This window comes from Strix aluco, chromosome 4 (genome assembly GCF_031877795.1).
Source record: "Strix aluco isolate bStrAlu1 chromosome 4, bStrAlu1.hap1, whole genome shotgun sequence".
NCBI lineage: Eukaryota > Metazoa > Chordata > Aves > Strigiformes > Strigidae > Strix > Strix aluco.
The window spans coordinates 106,253,830-106,274,718 of NC_133934.1; the positions used below are offsets into that span (position 1 = coordinate 106,253,830).

General features: G+C 40.7%; 1 protein-coding gene across 5 annotated transcripts in view; it reads left to right on the forward strand.

Annotated features, from left to right (window-relative positions):
* The window catches only part of TTLL5 (tubulin tyrosine ligase like 5), a 136,599-nt gene extending 117,566 nt beyond the window's left edge, over positions 1-19,033 (forward strand). For 4 of the 5 annotated variants that reach the window (XM_074824767.1, XM_074824772.1, XM_074824768.1 and 1 more), the window contains 2 exons: positions 4,823-4,908; positions 14,533-19,033. In XM_074824767.1, coding sequence (XP_074680868.1) covers positions 4,823-4,908; positions 14,533-14,573 — 127 coding nt within the window. In that variant the 3' untranslated portion in view covers positions 14,574-19,033. Of the gene's footprint in view, positions 1-639; positions 768-4,822; positions 4,909-14,532 lie in introns of those variants that run through there. The other variant, XM_074824769.1, reaches the window with a different exon arrangement.
* Positions 19,034-20,889: the final 1,856 nt, after the last annotated feature.

The window sequence follows — 20,889 nt, forward strand, 5'->3', positions numbered from 1 at the left end:
ATCTTCCATCTTTTGAATATCCTTCTACTTCTTGGAGTTTCCTAATGTTGCTTAGACTTGTTGAGGTTTTATTAACCTCAGATAGTAGTTCCACCTGACAAGTCCTTAATTTCTTGAATTTACTGTATTTTCTTCAGTTTGTCAGGATGCTTGCATTGTGGCACCTTTGTTGTACTTTTGCAGTGTGGGACTACCATATCTTTAGGTTATGACATGGCAAATATCCCTCTCCATAACATCTAGTCTAATTTCGGCTTTTTGGCTGCTTCATTTCTCTGTCAGGCCATTTTTGATTTGCTGCCCACTCTCACCCCCTAATACTTGTTGGCTGCTTTCCTGATCTCTTTCCTCAAAGAAGATCTCAGTGCTATATATTATTTCCACAAGACTCACTGAAACTAATCCCACTCTGTTGTTAAAGCTCTTGTGTCTTTTTTTCCCCATATATTTCAGTAAGCCAGACCTTATTTCTCTGTCTGCTCTTGCACTGCCTGGCTTTTGTTTAACATCTTAATAAAGATCATCTTTTTAAAGTTGTTTGTAGAATTTCTCCAGAGACTGGACTGTGAAGACAAACCAAAATCAACTTTGTCTCTTTGACCTGTCTCTTCCTTGCATTCATTATCAATTCTTTCCCAGCCAGCACACGTGTCTTCCAGAAGAGGAAGAAAAGAAGTAGAAAACTCAACTACAAACAGAATGAGATGCTGAAGATGAACATTACTGACTAATTCAGAAACTATCTAGTAACTTGGACATTTCCCTGGTTAAAACATAAAGGAAAAAAGTAGTGGAACAACCAGACAATTCAGTCTTGTCTTTTTGATTCCTGGCTTCTCTTGTTTTCTCAGTCTCTCAACTTGTAAAAGGTGGTAGGTTGACTTTATAATGGATTGTGTCCAAAGCAGACTCCTTGCTTAAGCTAACAGAGTGGAAAAGTGGGGCCCATATTAAGGTGTGGAAAATTTCTAACTGGGAGAAATGGTTTAATATGTAGCTCTATGCTGAAATGTAGCCCCATAAAATGGTCTCATGGGGCTTCATAGGTTTGATTAAATGTGCTCATATCACAAGTAGAAAGATAGTTTTTGAACAGCTAACACAAACAGTTCTTTCTTTCCAAGAGTCAGACTGTGTCCTTTCCACTGCTCATGTTGCCACTACTATTGGCTGGTCTGTGAACCATAAAGAGACCTGCTGATAGCTGAGAGCAACATTTTGAGACAGAGATCACAGATACAGTATTTGTAAGCTGTGGAATGAAGCAGATGTCCCTGGAAGCAGCATTTGGTGTATTGAATCTTCATGTTACAGATGACAGCATGCAAAGTAGAAAAATATATTAGCTCAACTGTCAGAACCCAGAGTGAACTTGTACAGGTGGTAGACAGAAAATTTTTCTGCTTTTAGAAATGACTAAGTCACAATAAATACAAATTTCTGCGCTATCATTCCTACAGTAACTTTTCAGAAACCTGCTCTCTAACTATGACAGTATTAGTAGAACAAGGCCTTGAATAGCCTGTGAACAGAACTATCAGTCAAAAAAAAATCTCAGAAAAATTCAGCTGTCAGTGTTAGACCACTGTATATAAAGAGAGGAAATGCCAGGTAGAGAAAGGGAGCATATAATTTAAGATGTTATCAGGGAGAGGGAGACCCCAAGAAGATCACAGAGTTTACCAGCAGTAGACGGGAACATCACAAACTATTGGGGATGTTGATCAACATGGCATAATTTCCTGTAAATGTAAATTCTCTGTAAATGTCATTTCCAACAACTATGTTTAGGAAGCCTTTCGAAGCAAGCATTTCCTTCACGTTCCAACACCACAGCACAAAATCTTTCTACCTTGTTGTTCTTCTGTGTATTTGCTTTGCATGGTGCCAGCAGCAGAAAAGCCAAAGTTCTGCTCTATTGTAACTAGTACAGAAATAGGGTAAAGGGGATGCATTTCTTCAGGGTTCAGGAAATCCATCCCATGGTGGGATGAAGTCCTGACTGCAATTAGAGCAGTAGCCGTCTGTTCTAGGGCAGGCTGGCCAAGCCTGGCAAATATGCCACAAGTAGAATGATGGCCACAGAGTGAGCCCTGTAAAAAACGCTGTGGTTCTGGTTTGTATCCTGTCTTGCCCATGTGTGCTTATTAATAGGCACACGTGAAGTGTCTTAAGTGAGATGGGTACATCACACATACAAACTGAGTGCCCACTGAAAAGAGGACAGGCAGCAGGAGAGCAAGCATGTAACTGTTACTGGAACCCCTTTCATTTTTTTGCTACTGCTGTACTGCAGCACGCTTGTTTTTTTTAGCTCCTGAGCATCTGGGTTAATCAGGCTGCCTGACCCTTAGACGTTTTTGGCAGCAAAAGTAGTGCATCTGAGAGACGTGCCTTGATTTAACACCCTGACACAGCTGGGCTCACTAGGCCTGTAGCTTTTAGCCCTTGGCTAGCCTCAGATCATACACACAAATACACATGCGGAGATACCCTGTCCAAGAGCAACAAAGAGGAACAAGCCTCCCTGGCTCTGGGTCTTCACATCTGTTGCTGTCCTCTTGTCAAACCTGGACTTTTTGTGATGTGAATTGGTTTGTGTCAGTCCTGTTCCCCCTGGACCATTAGATGCATTCATAGCATCCCAGGAATAGGTTGTAAAAACAAAGGTGTCAAAATTTAGTCAAGAAAGTATTTCTTTGTCACCTGTGGAACAAGAGCATCCTCCAAATTTACAGTCCAAGTCTGGGCAGCTTAGGGCTGGTTTAATGCCTAAATGGAGGAAGTCAGTATCAGTTGCAAGGAGAGTTTAGCTGTATAAGAGATAGAAAAGGGCAATGACAGATGTTTAACTGGAGGGGACAGCAGGGACAGTGTTTATGTTGGTATTGAAAAAGAAGAAATGGACAACATAACAATGGATTGCATTGGAGAAGTAGAAGCAAAAACAACACAGACATTAGAAGTAGGACACTGAGAAAGGCAGTAGGGTTTCAGCCAACTCAAGGAGGAAGAGAGTAGAAAGGGATTAACTTGGTTTAAGTAGTGAATATGTTCTGGCACTGGAGCTTCCATCAGGACAGCAGAGAGAACTTGAGGGGTGAGCTTAGCATGGTGGGAGATCAATGACCCAGAAATAGATCTGAGAATGAGGTGTGTGGAGGTAACAGTTGAAACTGCAAGAATCGAGTTACGCTGTGGGTAGGCAGAAGATGGGCAAGTCTGTAGAGAGAAAGATTCTTTAAACATAAACCACACTTTAAGGTAGAAGTGTAACTGTTCCCTGTCCTGTTTTTTTTTGTTGTTGTACTTGCCGGCATTCTTGATGACATTTTCAACCACTAGTCTTGCATTCTACCTACAGAAGGGTGAGCTGAATTTGGCTATCAGTTGTGCTGCATTAACAAAGTGGACAAGCTAATTATGAGCATGGAATCTCTGTGTAAGAAGCATAAAGCTCCATCTGGATTCTCAGTTCCCAAAAGGACCGTGCAGTATCAGCAGCAAACAAAACCATAAGTACAGATCCAAAATTCTCTCCAAGAGACAATAAACTAGAAACAGGCACCTCATTGGACAATAGCATTTCAAATTATGACTGGCTGAAGTAAGGGGTTGTGTTTTGCAAATGTCATACCTGCATCCCTCTCCCTTCCTGTATGGACTCCAATTTATTTCACTAAAATCTAACTGAGATAAAATACAGGAGTCCCTCACTGGCCTTTTAGTTGCCAGGAGCACCTGGATTACTGGCAACTTGCTTGCTGACTTTGAAATCCAAAAGCAAAAGTTTTCAGACAAAACTGTAGAAACTGCACACGTGTGCCTGGGTCTGTTAGTCATCAGGGCATCACATGGGGATTGGAGATTACAGTGCTCTTCTGGAGAAGAGCTCACAATAACTGTGTAATACTGCAGAGCTGAATGAGTGAAAGAGGAGAACTCTGGCAGAGAGACAGGAGTGTACATGCAGAAGTCTAGAGTGATCAGAATACAGTTGGGCAGGAAGGAAGAAAGGCAAGGAGGGATAAGGGAGGAGAGAACAAACCAGGAATAGATGGATCAGTTGTATAGATTTAAAGGACAGAATAGATCATTACAGCTGTATAGCTTGACCTTGCCTTGTGAGTAGACTTATTTTTTATGTAGGAGGGTATGGTCTCAGTTTGGTAATGAGTCTTTATAACAGTTAAAGGAAGTGCAGTTGTACTCCACAGAATATAGTTTTGCTGTAACTCAAATGCTAAGATAAATGCAGGAAGATTAGCATAAAGTATCTGCTTGTGGACTGGCACTGGACTGCTGGAGATTAAATGCATCCTGTGGGTCTCAGTTTCCAAGACACGTGAGAAATCTTGCCTAAATGAGCTGTCTCTGCTGAGACAAGATGCAAAGACTTAACTTTTGAATGTAGCATGTTTTTGCCCGCATGTGCATTTCTGTTCTAAGGTTGCTTAATCATTTTACTTCAAATTACTGGAGTAAGGTGACCACGGCATTACTAGTGGAGTTGTGCTTTGGTGGTCCGATCCCATTTACTATCTTCTTTATCCTCCAGAATCAGCTTCCAAGTCACGTGGGACAATTAAGTTTTAGGCACATTAGAGTCTTGCTGGTGGGTTGAATGTTTCTCTGTCTTGCTCTGCCTTTTTGGAGTCAGTTGCTGTCACTGCTTTTTTCATACTGTGTTCAGGCACAGCTTCGTAGCTACAATCCCAGTGAGATTATGTAAACTAAGAGAATTCTCAATTTTTTGAGACTTTTATTCTTCCTTGGTATATCCATTCTTATTCCTGTCTAATTTGATGCTTTTACCTGTTAGGGTGACCTCCACTGAAAGGCAACTGAACAGATTCCAGAACAGCCTTCGTAGTGCTGCATCCTGTGAGCCAGGGACAAATTCCACAGGTGAGTGCCAGTACTGAAGACCAGGAAAGGGGGGGTGGGCATGCTGGGATGCTTTCATCTTTCTCAAGAACTGGCAGAGGAAAAACTTTCTCAGCAAGAAGAAGAAACACAGCTGCCTACCCTGCATGCAGTGGTTCCTAGGTAACAGTCTGGGTGCAAGGAATTTATTCCTCCTGGGATTAAAAAGACTAAACAGAAGGGAGCAAAGGCTGAGTTTCATAGAGTTGGAAGAGGAAGATCCCTAAAAATGTGGCTGGGAAAAAAAACTTGGCTAAAATGGCTCCTCTTTGCTTTAGGCTTTGGCTCAAAGATGCTCTGTTGTTTAAGCTTGGCCTGTAATAAAGGGCCAGGACATTCTCTACATTTTTCTTCGGTCTTGCAGAAAAGCCCCTTAGTTCAGAAAGACATAGCTGAGACTTGTGAATCAGCTGCATACTGAAGTCAGTCAGTAGAGGTGAAAGTTCCCAAAGGAAAATCAGAGACTTATAGAATGGCTAATTAATTCAAACGGGTTTATCTGCTCTTAAGGTCTTAGTAAACGAGGACTCAAACCATTTTTCATTGATGCAGACCTATTAGCAGGTAGAGTGTAGGCTTGATGAACCCATATTACCTGTAGCCCACAGTAATTTGTGATGATGCTGAAATGGAATATGTGGACAAATTATGGTCTAGAATGCTTAAAAAAATATGTTTCTGACCTTTTGCTTTGCTGTGAAAACCCTGAAAACATGACTTGAGAATCAGTAATGCAGTGATCGCTGTGTTTTCACAGGCTGAAAGAAAAGTTTGCGTAGGAGTGAACTACCCAATTCATCTCTTGGATATTTAGCTCTGAAACTTAAAGATGGCATTTCCAATATTAACGTCAGTGGTTTCATTGCTGATCTTCTAGCACAAACATTCGGCTAATGCACTTATTGTACAGTTCCAAACTGCCTCCCACGCTTTACCACCTGCCAAAAACTCCAATTATCCTACCAGAAATTTTATAAGGTGAATAGCCATAGTCAATAAAAAAGACCGTACAGCATATTGGAACGTGGCAGTGTAGGAATAGAATATAACAGGATTATCAAAATAAATAAAATTATGTGAACAGTGCAGTATCTGTATAGTTGAGGCAAAAGTTCTGGTCTACTGTATAGTTCAAGTTGAGTTTTTAGTACAGTCTATAAAGCAAGTTTACACATAAATTTACAAGTAAATGTAAAAACAGAGTTCTCAATATATTGACCAAACTGGTTTGCTGAGTGGACTTACATGAAGGTATTTGTGTGCTGAATTCTGCCTTCTTTTTCACAGTTTTAAGAGCACACTCACAGTTGCCACCCTGTAATTTTAACCTCTGCAAGAGATTCTCTCCATCTCATCTGAGTATTGTTGTTGTTCCGTATGTCTGTGATAACTGTAGGTATCATTTTTCTATCCTTCCCTGTTTCTGTGAATATTTATGCAGAACATGCATGAGGATTGCTTAATATTAATGATGGAAGGCAAGAGCCAGAGCTGCAGGAAGAATATCGGCTAGATAACAACTACAAAGGTCAGGGTAGTCATCCTCTCTGTTAGCTGCACTGTACTAAACTTATCCTCTCTGAAGCTGAAACAAAGGGTTTAGCCTGCTATTTAGCTAAGAGTGTGAGGGCTTAGGTAGAACCCTAGTTTGGCTAGGGGTAGGCTAGCAGAACCATGGTGGTGGGTCACTTAAACCTTCCTTGTCACTAGAAGAGGTATATAGCTCCAAGGACAGCACTAAATATTGGCGTGACTGAACTAACTAGAGCAAAATATTTGTTCTTGGAAACTGGGGAATGATATTTTCTTCAGCTTTGCACCAAGCCACTGGTATGCGTCAGAGGCTTCTGTGCCCAGTCTGTGTGTCTCAGAAACTACTCTGGTCCTTCCTGCAGGAACAGCTGTTTTTCTTCTTCACTCTCCATTGATTGCTTACACTAGGGCCCTGATTTCCTTCATCAGCAGCTTATTTGGGGTTACTGTTTCACATGTATTTAGTATCCTAGATACCAACTAGAGGGGTTCGAGACACAAGTCATAAAGCAGATTACAGAATAAACTGCAAGCATTTAAAAATAGAAGGCTGTGAAAAGTTACAGAAATAAAAGAGGAACCAGGCAGAACCTCTGTATAAACACACACAAAAATGTTAAAAAATGTCTGAGAAGCTTGAATAGGTCTTCTCCTCTAACAGCCTATCTGAGGGTAGCTATGGGGCTCTGCAGAGAGGAAGCATAAAGGTTGTCACAGATGATCTAACCAAAAGTAAGGATGATGCTCAAAGGAGGAGAGTCAGGCAGTATGGAAGCTTTTAACCAGATTGTCCAGAAAACAGTTCACTGGTGATTAGTACTGCAACTGTAGGAGAGTATCAGTTGTGGATAACTGTTGTGCAGTGGGCTCAAGCTCTTGAGGACAGATCCCTTGAGATGAAATAACAGGGAGAATAAAAGTCAGCATTTCTGCAAAGCAGTTCAGGATTCTGAACAAGCAACCACTGCAATGAAAATACGGCAGCCTCTCATCCCTGTGGCCTCATCCTCTTTTCATGGAGAGGCAGAAGTTGTGAGCGAGCTGTGTGCCACTGGCGTAATGAGAGAGAAGGCAGAGAGTCTCACAAGTATCTACAGACAAGAGGCTAAATCTGCAAGCTATCATTTGGAGGTTACTTGTCGTATCTGAACAGACAGTTTCCTATCAAAGTTCCTGAAAGTTTAACAGGATTTATTCTATTAAAGAAATACTAAGAATTACTACCTCTAGGGAACATTCAAAATACTTCTGACCTGATTTTTCACTGAAATTGAACACCCAGCCACTAGTGGGTTGTCAGTCATTCTGAAAATACAGCCATTGTCACATTGCTTTTTTTATTCTGTCTCACCTTGAATGTCCTCAGTATTACACTGTTTCCCACTTCATGGAATTTAGCAATGCAATTAGTATTAGTGAAATAGGGCGATTGTGAACTAAGAAATCAATTCTCTTTTCCAAGTCTTCTTCAGAATATAGCTTGCTGAGTAACCACTAGGCTAAGTAGTATGGTGGGTTGTTCAGTTCCAGGTTGTCTTTATGAGACTGTTTGATACGGCAAGTTCAGATGATGAAGGAAGGAACCTACTGGCTGGTCATTTTTTTACTGTATATATTAACAATGTAAGGTATATGGAGACATTTTGCAGTATTTTGCTGTTTTATCTTCTGTTCCTCTCTAGTGGCATTAGGTGAATAGTGTATGAATTTTTTTTCTCAGTAAAGTGAAGTTCTAGGTAAAAAAGGTGTTATTTAGCTTTTGAACAACTGGCAAGAAACATCAAGGAATTAGAAATTTATTACATTTATTATTCTTCCTTTTTGAAAACACTAACACAAAACAGGTTTTAGGGACGATAGAGGATGAAGGGCACTTTATGAAAATATAACAGCATAGTCCCAAGCAGCTTCTCTGTTCCTGAGCTGGACTCTTGTCTGCAAGAGCCTGGAGACAGGAGCAATCTGAAAGTATAGTTAACTCCTCAGTGCAGTTGTGGAGTGGATACACAAGGTGATGACCCCAGCTGATTTTATTTGGTTTGGTTTGATTTGTAAAGGTAACAGCAACTATGAGTGAAATCTGTTTTCTGTCTTTGTGCTTCTTTCTTTTTGTTCGCTGCCAACTTCTTGAGAGTTTGTGAAATTTTTATTTCAAAAGCTTCAGAAGACAGAATGCCTCTGGGGTTCTGTTTTGCTATGCCAAAAATATAATGTGCTAATAACCTATATAATTGCAAACAAATATGAATCATGATTAAAACTGGGCAAGATTGATGCCTGGCTCCAGACTTGACAGGACTTTCACCTTTTCATACTCAGACTGATTTACAGTGATGCAGATTTATTGTGCTAATGTTTATATTACTAGTGTCCATGTGGCTTTTCCACTACATGTGCTGGGAGAAGAAAAAAGCTTTAGTGTTACTGATTAGAGGAGACAAAAGTTAGTAGTGTGCTATGTGAGTTTAACAGCAGTGAAAACTGCTAATTCATGCAAAGTCTCAGATCTCTATCTAGCCTGGTTTAAAGCATGAGTCCAAAACTAATTTGTTTGTATTCTAGTTCTCTTGAGAATACTTCATACAGAAGGTGAATGTCAAAACTCAATCTGAAACTAGGAAGGAAACTTCTTGAGCTAGGTGGTATACATTTGATTTAATTCCCTGTGATTCCCAGTTCTGTATCTGAGCTTAGTTGCAGGATGATGCACAGTTGTCTGTTTACTTTGGACATTTACCTGCCCCTCATATCTGCATGAATGCCAAGTCCTGAAGGTATGCAACTCTTTGAAATAAAGTGTAGTATCACCTGGAAGGGCTTAAAACTGGATCCTGAACTGCCAAGAGACTAGTTGAAGAATATGGGGATTAATAAACTGGTTTGGATCTAATCCATGTAGAAGGCAGGCTTCTGTTCTTAGTTTTCTAGTGATTTCCTTCTTTAGGTTAAGGTGGAGGGCAGTGTGTGAACGCCATCCAAATAAGATGAATGTGCAAGCAGTGTGGTCCGATATAGAGCAATGAATGAAGCTTGCTTGCAAACCTAGTGATAGTAAGGAGCACTTTTGCACTTACTCTTCTCTGCATCTAGGATGCCCCAGATTTTTTTCATTTTACAGGAAATCTACAAGTAGACTGTGTATTTCTAAAGTTTTTTATATCCAAGATTATTGTGTGGTCCTTCATAAGAAGGTTATGTATGTCTTGGTATTGGAGACCTGAAATTAACGTTCTTACCATTGGAGTTAACGTTGGAGGTGCTAAGCTGTGACAGGCTGTTGTCTACCCGCTGCTTGCACTAACATTATTCCTGAAATGCAGCCTCTTTTGTATAAGCTTAAGGAAGGAAGAGATTCTTTTAGCATACATCCAAAAGAACAAGCTTCAAAATTGTCCTGCATCAGCAAAAGAAAAAAACAAGTAAACACAACAGGCGTGTAAACAAGATGCACACAATCATTTTGTATTGTTTGCCAGATCTAAACAAAGAAAATGCCTGGGATTTGGAGATTCTTTCATCAGCCAGTGACTCTCAACTCTCTTGGAGTGTAAAGGGTGGGGATGGGATGGGATATGTACTGTTGCCACTGTGCCTGGCCTGTGTCAGACTCCCAGCCATTTAGCTACAGTAGGGTGGAATTCCCAGCTGCCCAGCCTTATCCAAGCTTCCTCAGCTTCTGCCAGGCTCCCCTGCAGCCTCCGAAGGCAGTAGATTGTTGAACACCAATGTATTTATATTTAAGTTGTTACCACATTCCCAAGAGGAACGTTGGCTATGATTTCAGCTGGTCTCACCACACTGTCCAAATCCTTCATCAGGAGCAGCTGGGAAAAGAAATCACTCAGGTTTCTGTGCAGCACATTGCTGGTACGCCTCCTCCCTCCCACTAATCCTGTTAATTCCAGTCTTCATTTGCCACCCTCCTGTTTCTCTCTTATTGCTGTGACTGACTGCACAAGTGGTCTTGACTTTGAAAGGTGACCTTCAAATGGGCACCTCGAGTAACCTCTACCTCAGACTACTTTGGCTACTCATGCACCTCAGATACCTTATGACACAAAAGAGCAACCTTTGATGTTACCTCATTACTTACCCTAGTCCAGGAATGGAGTAATGATAAGCTCTTCCACATAAATCCTCCCAGAACCACCTGTCTGGCTGTGACAGCCACAGCAGTGTGATATCCAGCACCTTGAATCAAACTTTTCCAGTGCAGCCTCCTACCCTGCATATAGCCTTTGTCACAGCAGTAATAACCTTCTGTCAGCATCTCTCTCTAGTGCCATCTCCATGTGGAGAAAGGGTTAGTTAGAAATGGAATCAGTCTGTTTTTTCATATTTTGGAAAGCAGTGGAGCTTGAGGTGAATCCTACTATTGTCCCTCCCTTTTTGGGAGGGCAAAGAATCAGTTACAATGGAGGATATTTGGTTTCACTTTTGTTCTTAGAATTATTTTCCTAAAGCCATTGTTCTTTCACACATCACAAAAACATTCTGGATCTTCTCTCCCTTGCTGACTTCCACAGTTTCATAGAGGGCAAACAGGAAGGGGAAAAGATAATTTCTCTCCCTGCTATAGTTGTTGCATCTGTCCCAGGTCAGATAATGACAGACAAGCCTGTAGTACCAGCTGGACCAGAAGGGAAAGGAAAAGGGTAAAGAAAGACCTTCTCCTTACACCATTTCTTGGTACTCTTTGAAGGAGCAGGGAACCATCATCACCTTATGACTAGCAATGAGCAAATATTGATGTGTCTAACCAATACCTTTAAAATAGATACAAAGTATCAACATGACTGTGTTTGAGTTCATCCAGTTATCAGAACTGTGTGTAAATTTCATTAAATCCTAGCAGAGTGTAAGGCTCTGCCAAAAGCAGCATTCCAGGCCCTTCTCAAATGATGTTAAGATAGTGTCCAACTCAGCCATTGCCTCTTAGCTAGAGGTGAGGGTCAGTGTTCACTTCTAATGATCAGAAACTACATTTATTCCTTAACTTGTGAGAGCAGCCTGCCTCTCACACCTTTAGTCAACCTTTTCCCTTTCTTTTTATGAAAGGAAGGAGCTTTTTCCTGTTGCTACTGGTCTCATGCCACTGAAAGGACGTTCCAAGTCTCAGGACCACTGGAAAGCAGGAGGAAAAGGAAAGGACAGTCTCTAGAAATTGGCTTTCCTGTTTGAGAACTAGAACGCAGCTTGAATTTTAGGAGCCTTCGCTTCTGACAGACTCAAAGAAAACTCTGAAGCAGGATAAGTAATGACTTCAGGCAGTTGGCATTTTTGCCTGGCTGGAGGCTGAGCATTGCTTGTTCGCAGTAGTTAGGTGATGGCAAACTGCCTGTATTTCCTTGCTGTGTTGGAAATGTCATTCAAGATCAGGTGTGCAAAGACTGGGGAGAGGTTATATAATATGTTGGCTACTTGTGTCTCACATCTGGCCCTCTGGCATTAAGCTACCTATAGAGAGGATGACTTTGCCCATCCAAATTGGATTTTGTTTTAATCTGGCATTATTTTATTGAGACTAAAAATAGAAGCCAAAATGTGTTGTGAATAGGGTAAAAGGAGTGTCTGAAGTTATGAAATGAAATGTGAGGAAGAGCCAGAGAAGAAAGAGCCGCAACAAAACCAGGGAGTAGGGAGCTGAATAAGAGAAATCAGGATGAAGGCTGTGAAGTACAGAAGGGCATCAGCAGTCAGGGTGAGGAGCCCACCCAGTGTCTTCTCTGTAACATGGTGAGCAGGAAGGCTCATGCTGGCTTCCACTGCTATTTCTCTAATGAGGCTGCTCACTGCTCTTTTCATGCAAGGAGACTTCACTCGAATACAGTTGTGTGTACTGTTTGTGTCACACCCCCTTCACCCCAAATAAATTTTCATGACTTGGAACTGCTGCTTTTCCTTGCCTGCCCAGTCCAGCAAGCCAACTTGAAATTGTGTCCAAAGGATGGGGGAGGGAAGGCTGGCCTTCTGTTGTCAGCTGTCCTGGGTTGCTAGTGTCAGTCATCCATGGATATAAATAAACCCCATCTATTTATTGCCTTTCTTAGTTGCAGTATATATTATCAAGAGAATGCTGGGCATCGCTCTAGAATTAGAAATTCCCTCTGCTTTGGGATAAAAAAATCTGAATTTCTAGGTTTTTCAGAGCTTTTCAGGGAGAAAGGAAGTTCCTGTTTTCAACACTAGATTCAGGAGGCTTTGACACGCTTCTCAGTTCTGCCATAGACTTTCTGTGGGTATGATGAAACAAATAAAAAATGTTAGCATGGGTCCCTGACCCAGTACTGTCATCTAGCCTGATGCTCTGCTGTGTCTTATTCCTGCAGCTGTAGATTAGGTACTGGTGTCTGACCAAGGCTGTGTACTTCTGTGCTGGGGAAAGTCTATATGGCACTGCATTTTAGTGTGCAGGTATCCCGTAAATGACTTTACACAACTCCTGTGATTTCCTTGTGACTCAGAATCATATCCATAAAATGGAGGTAATCCTTTTCTTCCCCTTACGTGACTGTTCTAAGTACAAAAGTCTTGAAGTTTTTGAGGTGCAGTCATGGATGACATAATAGTATGTAAATATGTGGACAGACATACAGGCAGAAACTTTAACACCTCCTGTCAGGCAGAGAATAAAGGAGATTCGTTCTGTTGTATGTGGTGATTCACTGCAATGACTCTTATCACTAGGGAGAATCAACCCTTAATGTTGGCTGCTGTCAAGAATGAGGTTTTTTTCTGTCCCCTCTACTCAACCAGAACCTCAGCCTACTCAGTCAGAAGGAGGTGGAATGCTCACCAGTAACTCTGAAACGATAAAACTTCATAGAATTATATACATTAATATTTATGAAATTATTGAATTGGCCATGAGCTGCACTCATGGTAGGAGCCTACATATTTACTTGTAGATATAGGAACGCCCCTCTCTGTGTTGAGTCCTCAAGGTAGCCATACAAGAGGAACTCACACAAACTGGTTTTAATTCAGTTTGTGAGAAAAGACAAACTGTACCATGCATTTCTGTAGGAAAAGGAAGGCTCAAAAGTCTCTTCAAAACAGGAAGGTGAGGTTGAAGTTGGCTGCCTCTCATGTGCCTTTGTTTCCTTTATTTCAATTTATTTATATTGCCAAGGAATAGGTTTCTGGACTGGTATCCTATCTTAATACACATGGTTGACAGTTTGGTTCCTACTTCAGGTTCCAAACTTTCTGTGCAGTGACATAGCTGGCAATCCTGCTTTCTAAACATCTTTCCAGATCCTCTGTGCTGTGTGATGTTTGGCTCTGTGCTGGGCTTTCAAGGAGAGCATATTTTTTTTAAGTATAGCAATATTTTTAATAAACAGCTCTCAACAAATGTCACTCACATTTAGGAGCAAGCTGATGTGCTAAATACACAGGGCAAGCTTTACCTACTAAATTAGCTGTAAAACACAAACTGTCCAAAATAAACTTGGTACGTTTCTAAGTGTTTTGGATTTTTTCTTTTTAAAGGACTGTCTAAAGATTTTTAAGTAAAAGAAGTGAAGATGACATTGACTTTCATCTGTAACATGCCTAAGTAGGAAAATGCAGTATGTAGAATTAAAATCTATCTCTCTAATAATGGGAAGACAAAATTTTTTCCTTATCCCCATTTTGTTTCTTTCAAAGATCAACCTTTTCACACCCCTATCTCTCCTGCACCAGCGACCTCAGCATCTTTTGTAGTGGGGAAGTAGACTCCCATGCAAGCGAATGAGTAAAAGACACAAAGAAAAAGACAAAGCATAGTGATATGGGAAGATTTAGAGCTACTGGAGGAGCATGTGAAGAGATGAGTCGGAGGCGAAGAGTGAAGAAGGTATTCTGGGGCTTGAGAGGAATACCAAGAGTATTTTTTCACACTGTAGCATATTAAGTTAGGTTTTGTCATACTGATCTGTGATCTCATCTGTTACTGTAGAGAGAGGTTGTGTGATGGGGAGATCCAGACTTCTGGAGATGGCTGAGATTTGCAGAGCAGTGCAGCAGTTTTTCCCACAAAACAGTCCCCTGTGATTACTCAGAATCTTTGCTTTGTGTTTTTTCCAGCCTCTGCTCACAGAGAAGGACTAATGCTGAATACCAGGTGAGGAATCCAGGGTGTTGCTTCAAGTGTGGGGCAAAGGAAAAAGCAGCAGTGACTTCATACCACCACCCTCCCATAACACCCAGGAAAGAGTGAAGAGGAGGCCCTGGTGAGAGGACAACCCACTGAGGAGAGTACCTGAACATCTGTGGAAGCTGATCATACACCTGGAAGCTGAGGTGAATGATTGCCTCTGAGACTTTCTGCTGATGATGAGTCTTGGGGTCCCTTCCTCCCACCTCTTCCTGATCACTAACTGTGAGATCTTTCTATAAGACAGAGGTCCTCCAGCCATCTGTATCATTCTTTCTAAGGTTCAAGTTTGAACATAAAGTCTCATTTGCTCAGCATTTCAGTCTGTCCCGGTCTGGTAACAGCCAAGATTCTCTGCCGTCATCACATGGCAACCATCAGCAGAGAAAAGTAGAACATATGACTGGAGACATCCGTGTTGGTTGCCATCTTTAATTTTGGCACAGAGCCATAGAAATTATTGGTTTGAATAAAGTAATTTCATTTGTTTGTTTTGGTTATAATTTCAGTTATTAATTCACACCCCCAAAATACTTGCTGTCATGTTGGACAGGATTTTAAATCTGTCTTTATGTTTCACTATTGGATGCTTATGTTCTGTACGGCTTATTTTTGTATTTTGTTTTCTGCTTGTTTAGGCTTTATAAACTTTTAAAGTTGGCTGATGTTTTCGGACCCAAGCTTGAACCCTAAGGCCCAGGTGGCTCCTATCAGTTGCAGTAGTGGCTTGGTGAAGCACTCCAGTTAAAATTTGCTTAATGCTATGAAAATTAATTTGCTTGTGTTAGAAAACAACATTAGCAGCTGGAAAATGTATTGGAGAGAAGATCCACCCATCCTTAAAATGAACAGGAAGCAGCTTCAGCTCTGGCTCTTTGTTGGTGCCAGGTTAAAGGAAAACTCAGTATTTTGCAACTTCTGCTTTGTCAAACAGCAAATGGTATGATTGTAATTCTCAAAGAGTACAAAATCTCCTGTTTGTATCAGAGCCCTCACAGATTGGATTCTAACAGCCTGTTTGATCTTTTTTCTTATTCCACAGCTCCCCTGTCATTTCTAGCCTGTATAGTCAGTGTTAAGAGATCATTCTCATTTGTTGGCAAGTAGATAACGATCAGCTCAAACAGAGCTGACAGAAGAAACAGTATCAGAGGGGGAAGTGTTTTCTCTTGAAATGATTGTGTTCATGTTCACTCTTGGATTGTGCCATATTTTCTGTCATTCAAGACCAGATAAATTGTGAGAAGATAAAATAATTATGTTCATACCCCATTAGTTTCACTATCGCTTGCTCCAGGCATGAATTCATAGGACAGAACATGCTTTTTTCTATTTCTGTTCTATTCACGCATGTGACAGACACTGAATACTTTATTTGTCCAAAATACAGTTCTCTGATGTAGCTGTTCCCTTTCTTGCTTCCTTGGTTTATCTTTCATTTCCTAGGCGGTCGTGATCCTGTTCACTTCCTCTGTGTTTTTCAGCTGTGTTCTTCAAGTATCTGCCCAGCATTTGTCTGCTGCCTGTGCCACCATCACATATCATCAGTGACCAAGAGATTTGTAAAGTCTTGTGAAGTTACATTCAGATCATGTCCCTTCTGTCTGTAATCACTGAATTCCACCCACGGATCTCCAAGACAGATGTTTCTACTGGTGCATCAAGTTGTCAGCTCATGATTAGTGAAAATTCAGTTTCAGAATTTGTTACTTCAAACTTCTGTACGTTCTCAGCAGTTGTGGTCTTCAAGACCTTGGGTTACTCTTTTCATAGCCTACTCTGCTACATGTGGTGTTGGCTATAGCCTCCAGCTCTGTTTCAGAGCTGTCAGAGGGGCCATTTCCCTATAGGATTTAGCTTCAGTAAATAACAGATTCCATTCCTTTCATCTCTCAGGGGATCTGAGTTATCCTTATTCCACTGGGTTTCACATGCAGGATTGAGTAGCTATAAGATATGTATCCTTGTGGAACTCTCATCTCCATTTTTGTTCTCTACTTTCTTCGTTCAGGCTGTCACAGCCACCACTGAAAACTATAGAAAACTTTGGAGGATAGAGATTTAAATGCACAGTTAGCCCAGGAAGGGTGATTGTCTTCAGAGGATCATTGGCAGAAACAGCATTATTATATCTCTGGCAAATTGCCAATTAGTGCTGGCTTATTATGAGCATAGGTTAATTGTTTTGTCAGCTTTGCCAGTCTTCTACTCACTCATTTTGGGATAATGATTTGTACCCAGTTAGAGCCAGTATGTTTTCTGAACTTCTTTGCATTGCATGTTAGATGTAGCCAACACCACAGCTGTAACTGTGATGATTTAGCAGCAGTATATCAGACATCTTGTCTCTAAAATTTTTGAAATATTAGAGAAATGCATGTTGCAGTCTAAGACTCTCATTTCAAAGGGATGAATTTTGTGAGCTTCAGGAGCAGTGAAGTCTTGCATCCTTTGTTCCTGGAAAATTTTCCTCTGCTTCTAACAAATGAAAGAAAAAAAAATCCAGGGATGTCAAGACTGGTCCTTTACCTCAAGCCAAACACCTAGACCTTGAACTCCTGTTCAGCCTCAGGATATGTTAGGGCAGCCAGAGCATCAAAGGAAATAACAGTATTCCTTTGCCTTGGGCATCTGCTGATCCCAGCTCTGAGCACAAATGCTGTTACCTTGGGAGTATGTGCAATAGAGAGTTGGGAACAAATGCTGTGATTCCAGCCTCATACTTTTTCCTGTCTCCCTGTACTCCTCAGCCTGAAGTCCATGTCTGTCTTTGTGCATGGTGGATACTGTGTACTGAAGGATAACATATGTATTTTCTCTCTTTGCAGCTCTATTACCTCCATATCTGTCCCTTTTCAAAAACCTCTCGGAGTGCCTCAGTTAAACGATTCAGTGGAAGGCATAGAACTGTTTCCCACACATGATGGAGAGAGAGGGCATTTTACAGGAAGTGTTTTCTAGTACAAGGAAGGAAAGGAGAATAGCAAACCATTTTGGATTTATAGTAGTTGCATATGAGGGGAGTACAATTATATCCATGCTCCTCAAGTGAGAATTAATTTGTCTCTGATTTTTTGACATTTATTTCCCTGTATTCATCAATGAGTTTCATCAAAAGTGCCTTTGTTTACTGTGAGAAAGTAAAATTACCAATAGAAAGCCCCAACAATCATTCAGCATCCACTTCAGTGGTGAGACTCGATAATAGAACCAAGGGGTCCTCTTCTGCTCTCCTGCTCCATGATGTTTGCATCACTTCTAAGTTAAGGAGCCTGTTCCAATGACAGAGAATCAGGCTTGTAAGTCTTGAAAGGAGTAAGGTGCACATCAGAGTCCTGGAGGCTGAGGTAATGCAAAGTTCATATAAGTGTTTAGGCCTGTGTTTATGTGATGAGCATACCACAACATAAAAATTAAGGGAGGGGTCCTCTCCTCTCCAGAAGCAGCTGACTTGTACTCAGTACATGAAGTAGTAAGTTCACTTTTACATGGTTCATCTTGGCCTTTAAAACAGTCTCACAAGCCATGTGAGTGCTATCAGTGGGACATCATGTTGTGACACTAGATAGACTTAGTCTTGGATGGTAATGAAACATACTGAAATTTCCATTCTCAAGACTAGATATGCTTTTGGACAATCATGATTTGTTGAAAATACTCCTCATTATGGTGCCAGGAAGGTCGACATATATCTCTCTGATACTGGTTCCACACTGTGGCAGGAGATTTTGGTATCAAGATCTTTGATACTAGTAGGAATCAGTGCTGTGCCTCTTCCTCATACTGGAATATGGGCAGTCTCTGTGTGCACAGAGTTGAATGGCTGGCAGTGCTAGACCATTCCTCATCTTTACCTGTGAAGGAGATCCTTGATTTACTGATGAGTTTACAGAACACACTGGATTCGCAGCTTGCGTTCTTGTACTAATACAACAGTTCCAGTCATTTTGGATTATTTGATGGACACAAAAGTAGTCTGGCTCCTGACTTATTTTTGTTAAGGTTTACTTGATCAAACTGCCAAGGACTTTTTTCCTCAGTCAGTCCTACATTTGCTGCTCATGATAATCCTGGGCTCACTGTTTGAATCTGGATGGGTTATTTGCTGGTGTTTAAATAGCTGGATTTTTTTGGTTGCAGTACGTAATTGACTGATTGATTCTCTTCATACTATTTCCTTTCTGGACACATTATTCCTGTGGATCTGTCATGAGTTTCTTCCAAAAGCAGCTTCTGAGCTTTACTTGAATTTGGGACTTGACCTCTTTTTCTTCTTTCTAGAACCTCATGTTTGTAGAGCTGTAATTGACCTAGAGAACTCCTTGTCACAAGATGTTGTGGGTACAAAAAAGTGTATGTGATTTGAAAAGACAAATCCGTGAAAAAGTAATCTGTTAAGGCATATTAAATATTAAAACTAAAAAACAAGCAGGAAGCTTCTAAGACTTTTCAAGTGACTATTTTGGGGAAGTAACACAATGGGCTTCTCCAATTTTTAGCTTGTCTGTCAGGCGTGTGCTGTTGACCACCATCAGAGACGAGAGGTGGGCTAGATGGTCTTGTAGTCTGACTTTGTATGCATGTTTTATTTTGACAGTGGCAGTACAGCCTATTAGAACAGTCAAGGCATGTTCCACCAGAATTCACTCTGTAGTGTTGGGTTCTGTAAGAAAAGTCTCCATTGCTGACATCTGCCAAGTTGTCACATGCAGCTTGTCTACATCTTCACTTGGGTGGGCACTATATATTGCAGAGGCTTTCAAAAGCTCTTACAAGAGCATTAAGGGCACCAAGATCCATCTCTAGACAGCTGTGATTTTGGGGAAAGTAGGTTGCTGTGTGGAAGTCTTCCGTAATATGATGTTTGTAAATGGTTAATTGGTTAATTGCTTAAATATGGAAAAGAAAATACTTATCACTACCTGAAGCTTTTAAGTTATCTTATTCATACACATTTCACTTCTCGCCATCTTTGTTTTCCAAAGTGCTTGAGTGCAGAGCACCTTCAGGGTGAATATGCACAACCACAGTACATTTTAAAGAACTACAGTACCTGGTAACTGCTTTCTTCCCACTTTAGAATCCTACTGTCCTTTTCCAAAGAATGAGATTAAGTTTTCCTGCTGCCTTAGAAATTAGTAGTTAGGAAATGCAAGCTGATCTCCAAAATTGCTGGATTCTGGGTTTTTGAAACAGCCTCTCCATGCAGTTTTAACACAGAGGACAAATTCCATTGAACTAAAGGTGACAAACAAGACACCAGGTCTTCCCTGAGAAGTCTGCTTTGTCTGTTATCTGACCAAAAAAGGATTTTACTGGACCTCATTGAAAAAGTTTTCACTGATGTTTCCAATTTAAAGGAAGAATCACTGATCACTGTGGAGACCCTGGTGTGAAGCTTTTGCCAGTGGTATTCAGTGAATCATAGTGGTTCCCTAGGGAAAAGAGTATACTTAACAGGGCATCTTCTCTACAAGTCCATGCCTACAGTGCACACAATGAGCTTGAGAAATCTTATATTCTTTAAAAAGGAGAGGCTTCTTTATCTGACCTATCAGACAAAAAAAAAATGAATTGGCCTTAAAAAGCCAAATTTGATGCAATTGTTAAGAATTTGGGGATTGTTAAAAATGTATCTTTTATTACCAGAATTTTTATAATTTGTTTGGGACAGGTGGCAGAGGTGCTGTTACCTCTAAAAGCAATTTCAGCATTGTATTTGGCCTTTTGCCTACCAGTGTTCTGGGATGTGCAACAGAAGACAACCCCAAAACATTAGTTTAATTTGGTGTCCCTGTAAGAGTATTTTAGAAAATCTCATTTCACCATAGTTATAGCAAAGGTAAAGTGTAGTCTCCTTCCTCTAGACTAAGAGGAGACAAGTTACTATACTCAGTGTAGTTATGTTCAAAAGTAATAAAATCTTCTTAAAAAAAGTGTTTCAGGGTAATTGATCTAATCCCTATTCTTGAGTACTACCATGTCAAAAGTCAGTAAGGGATCTTTGAAAAGTTCATCTACTGCCAAGTCAAAATGCTTGACTGTCATCACTCCCTCCTTCTACTATAAACTTTGTTTTTTCTGAGACTGGGGAAGAAAAATGACAAGGGATTTTTCCCCACTCTTTCCAGTCATTACTATATAGGATTGACCTCATGTTTTTCAAGTGGTTTTGCCTTATTTATATGACCTTCTGAAAAGGTCATACTGTGTCAGGTATATTCATCTAGGATTTCTGTGCCATTCTTCAAGACGGACAGCTGTGAATCTACTGGGAGGGCAAATGA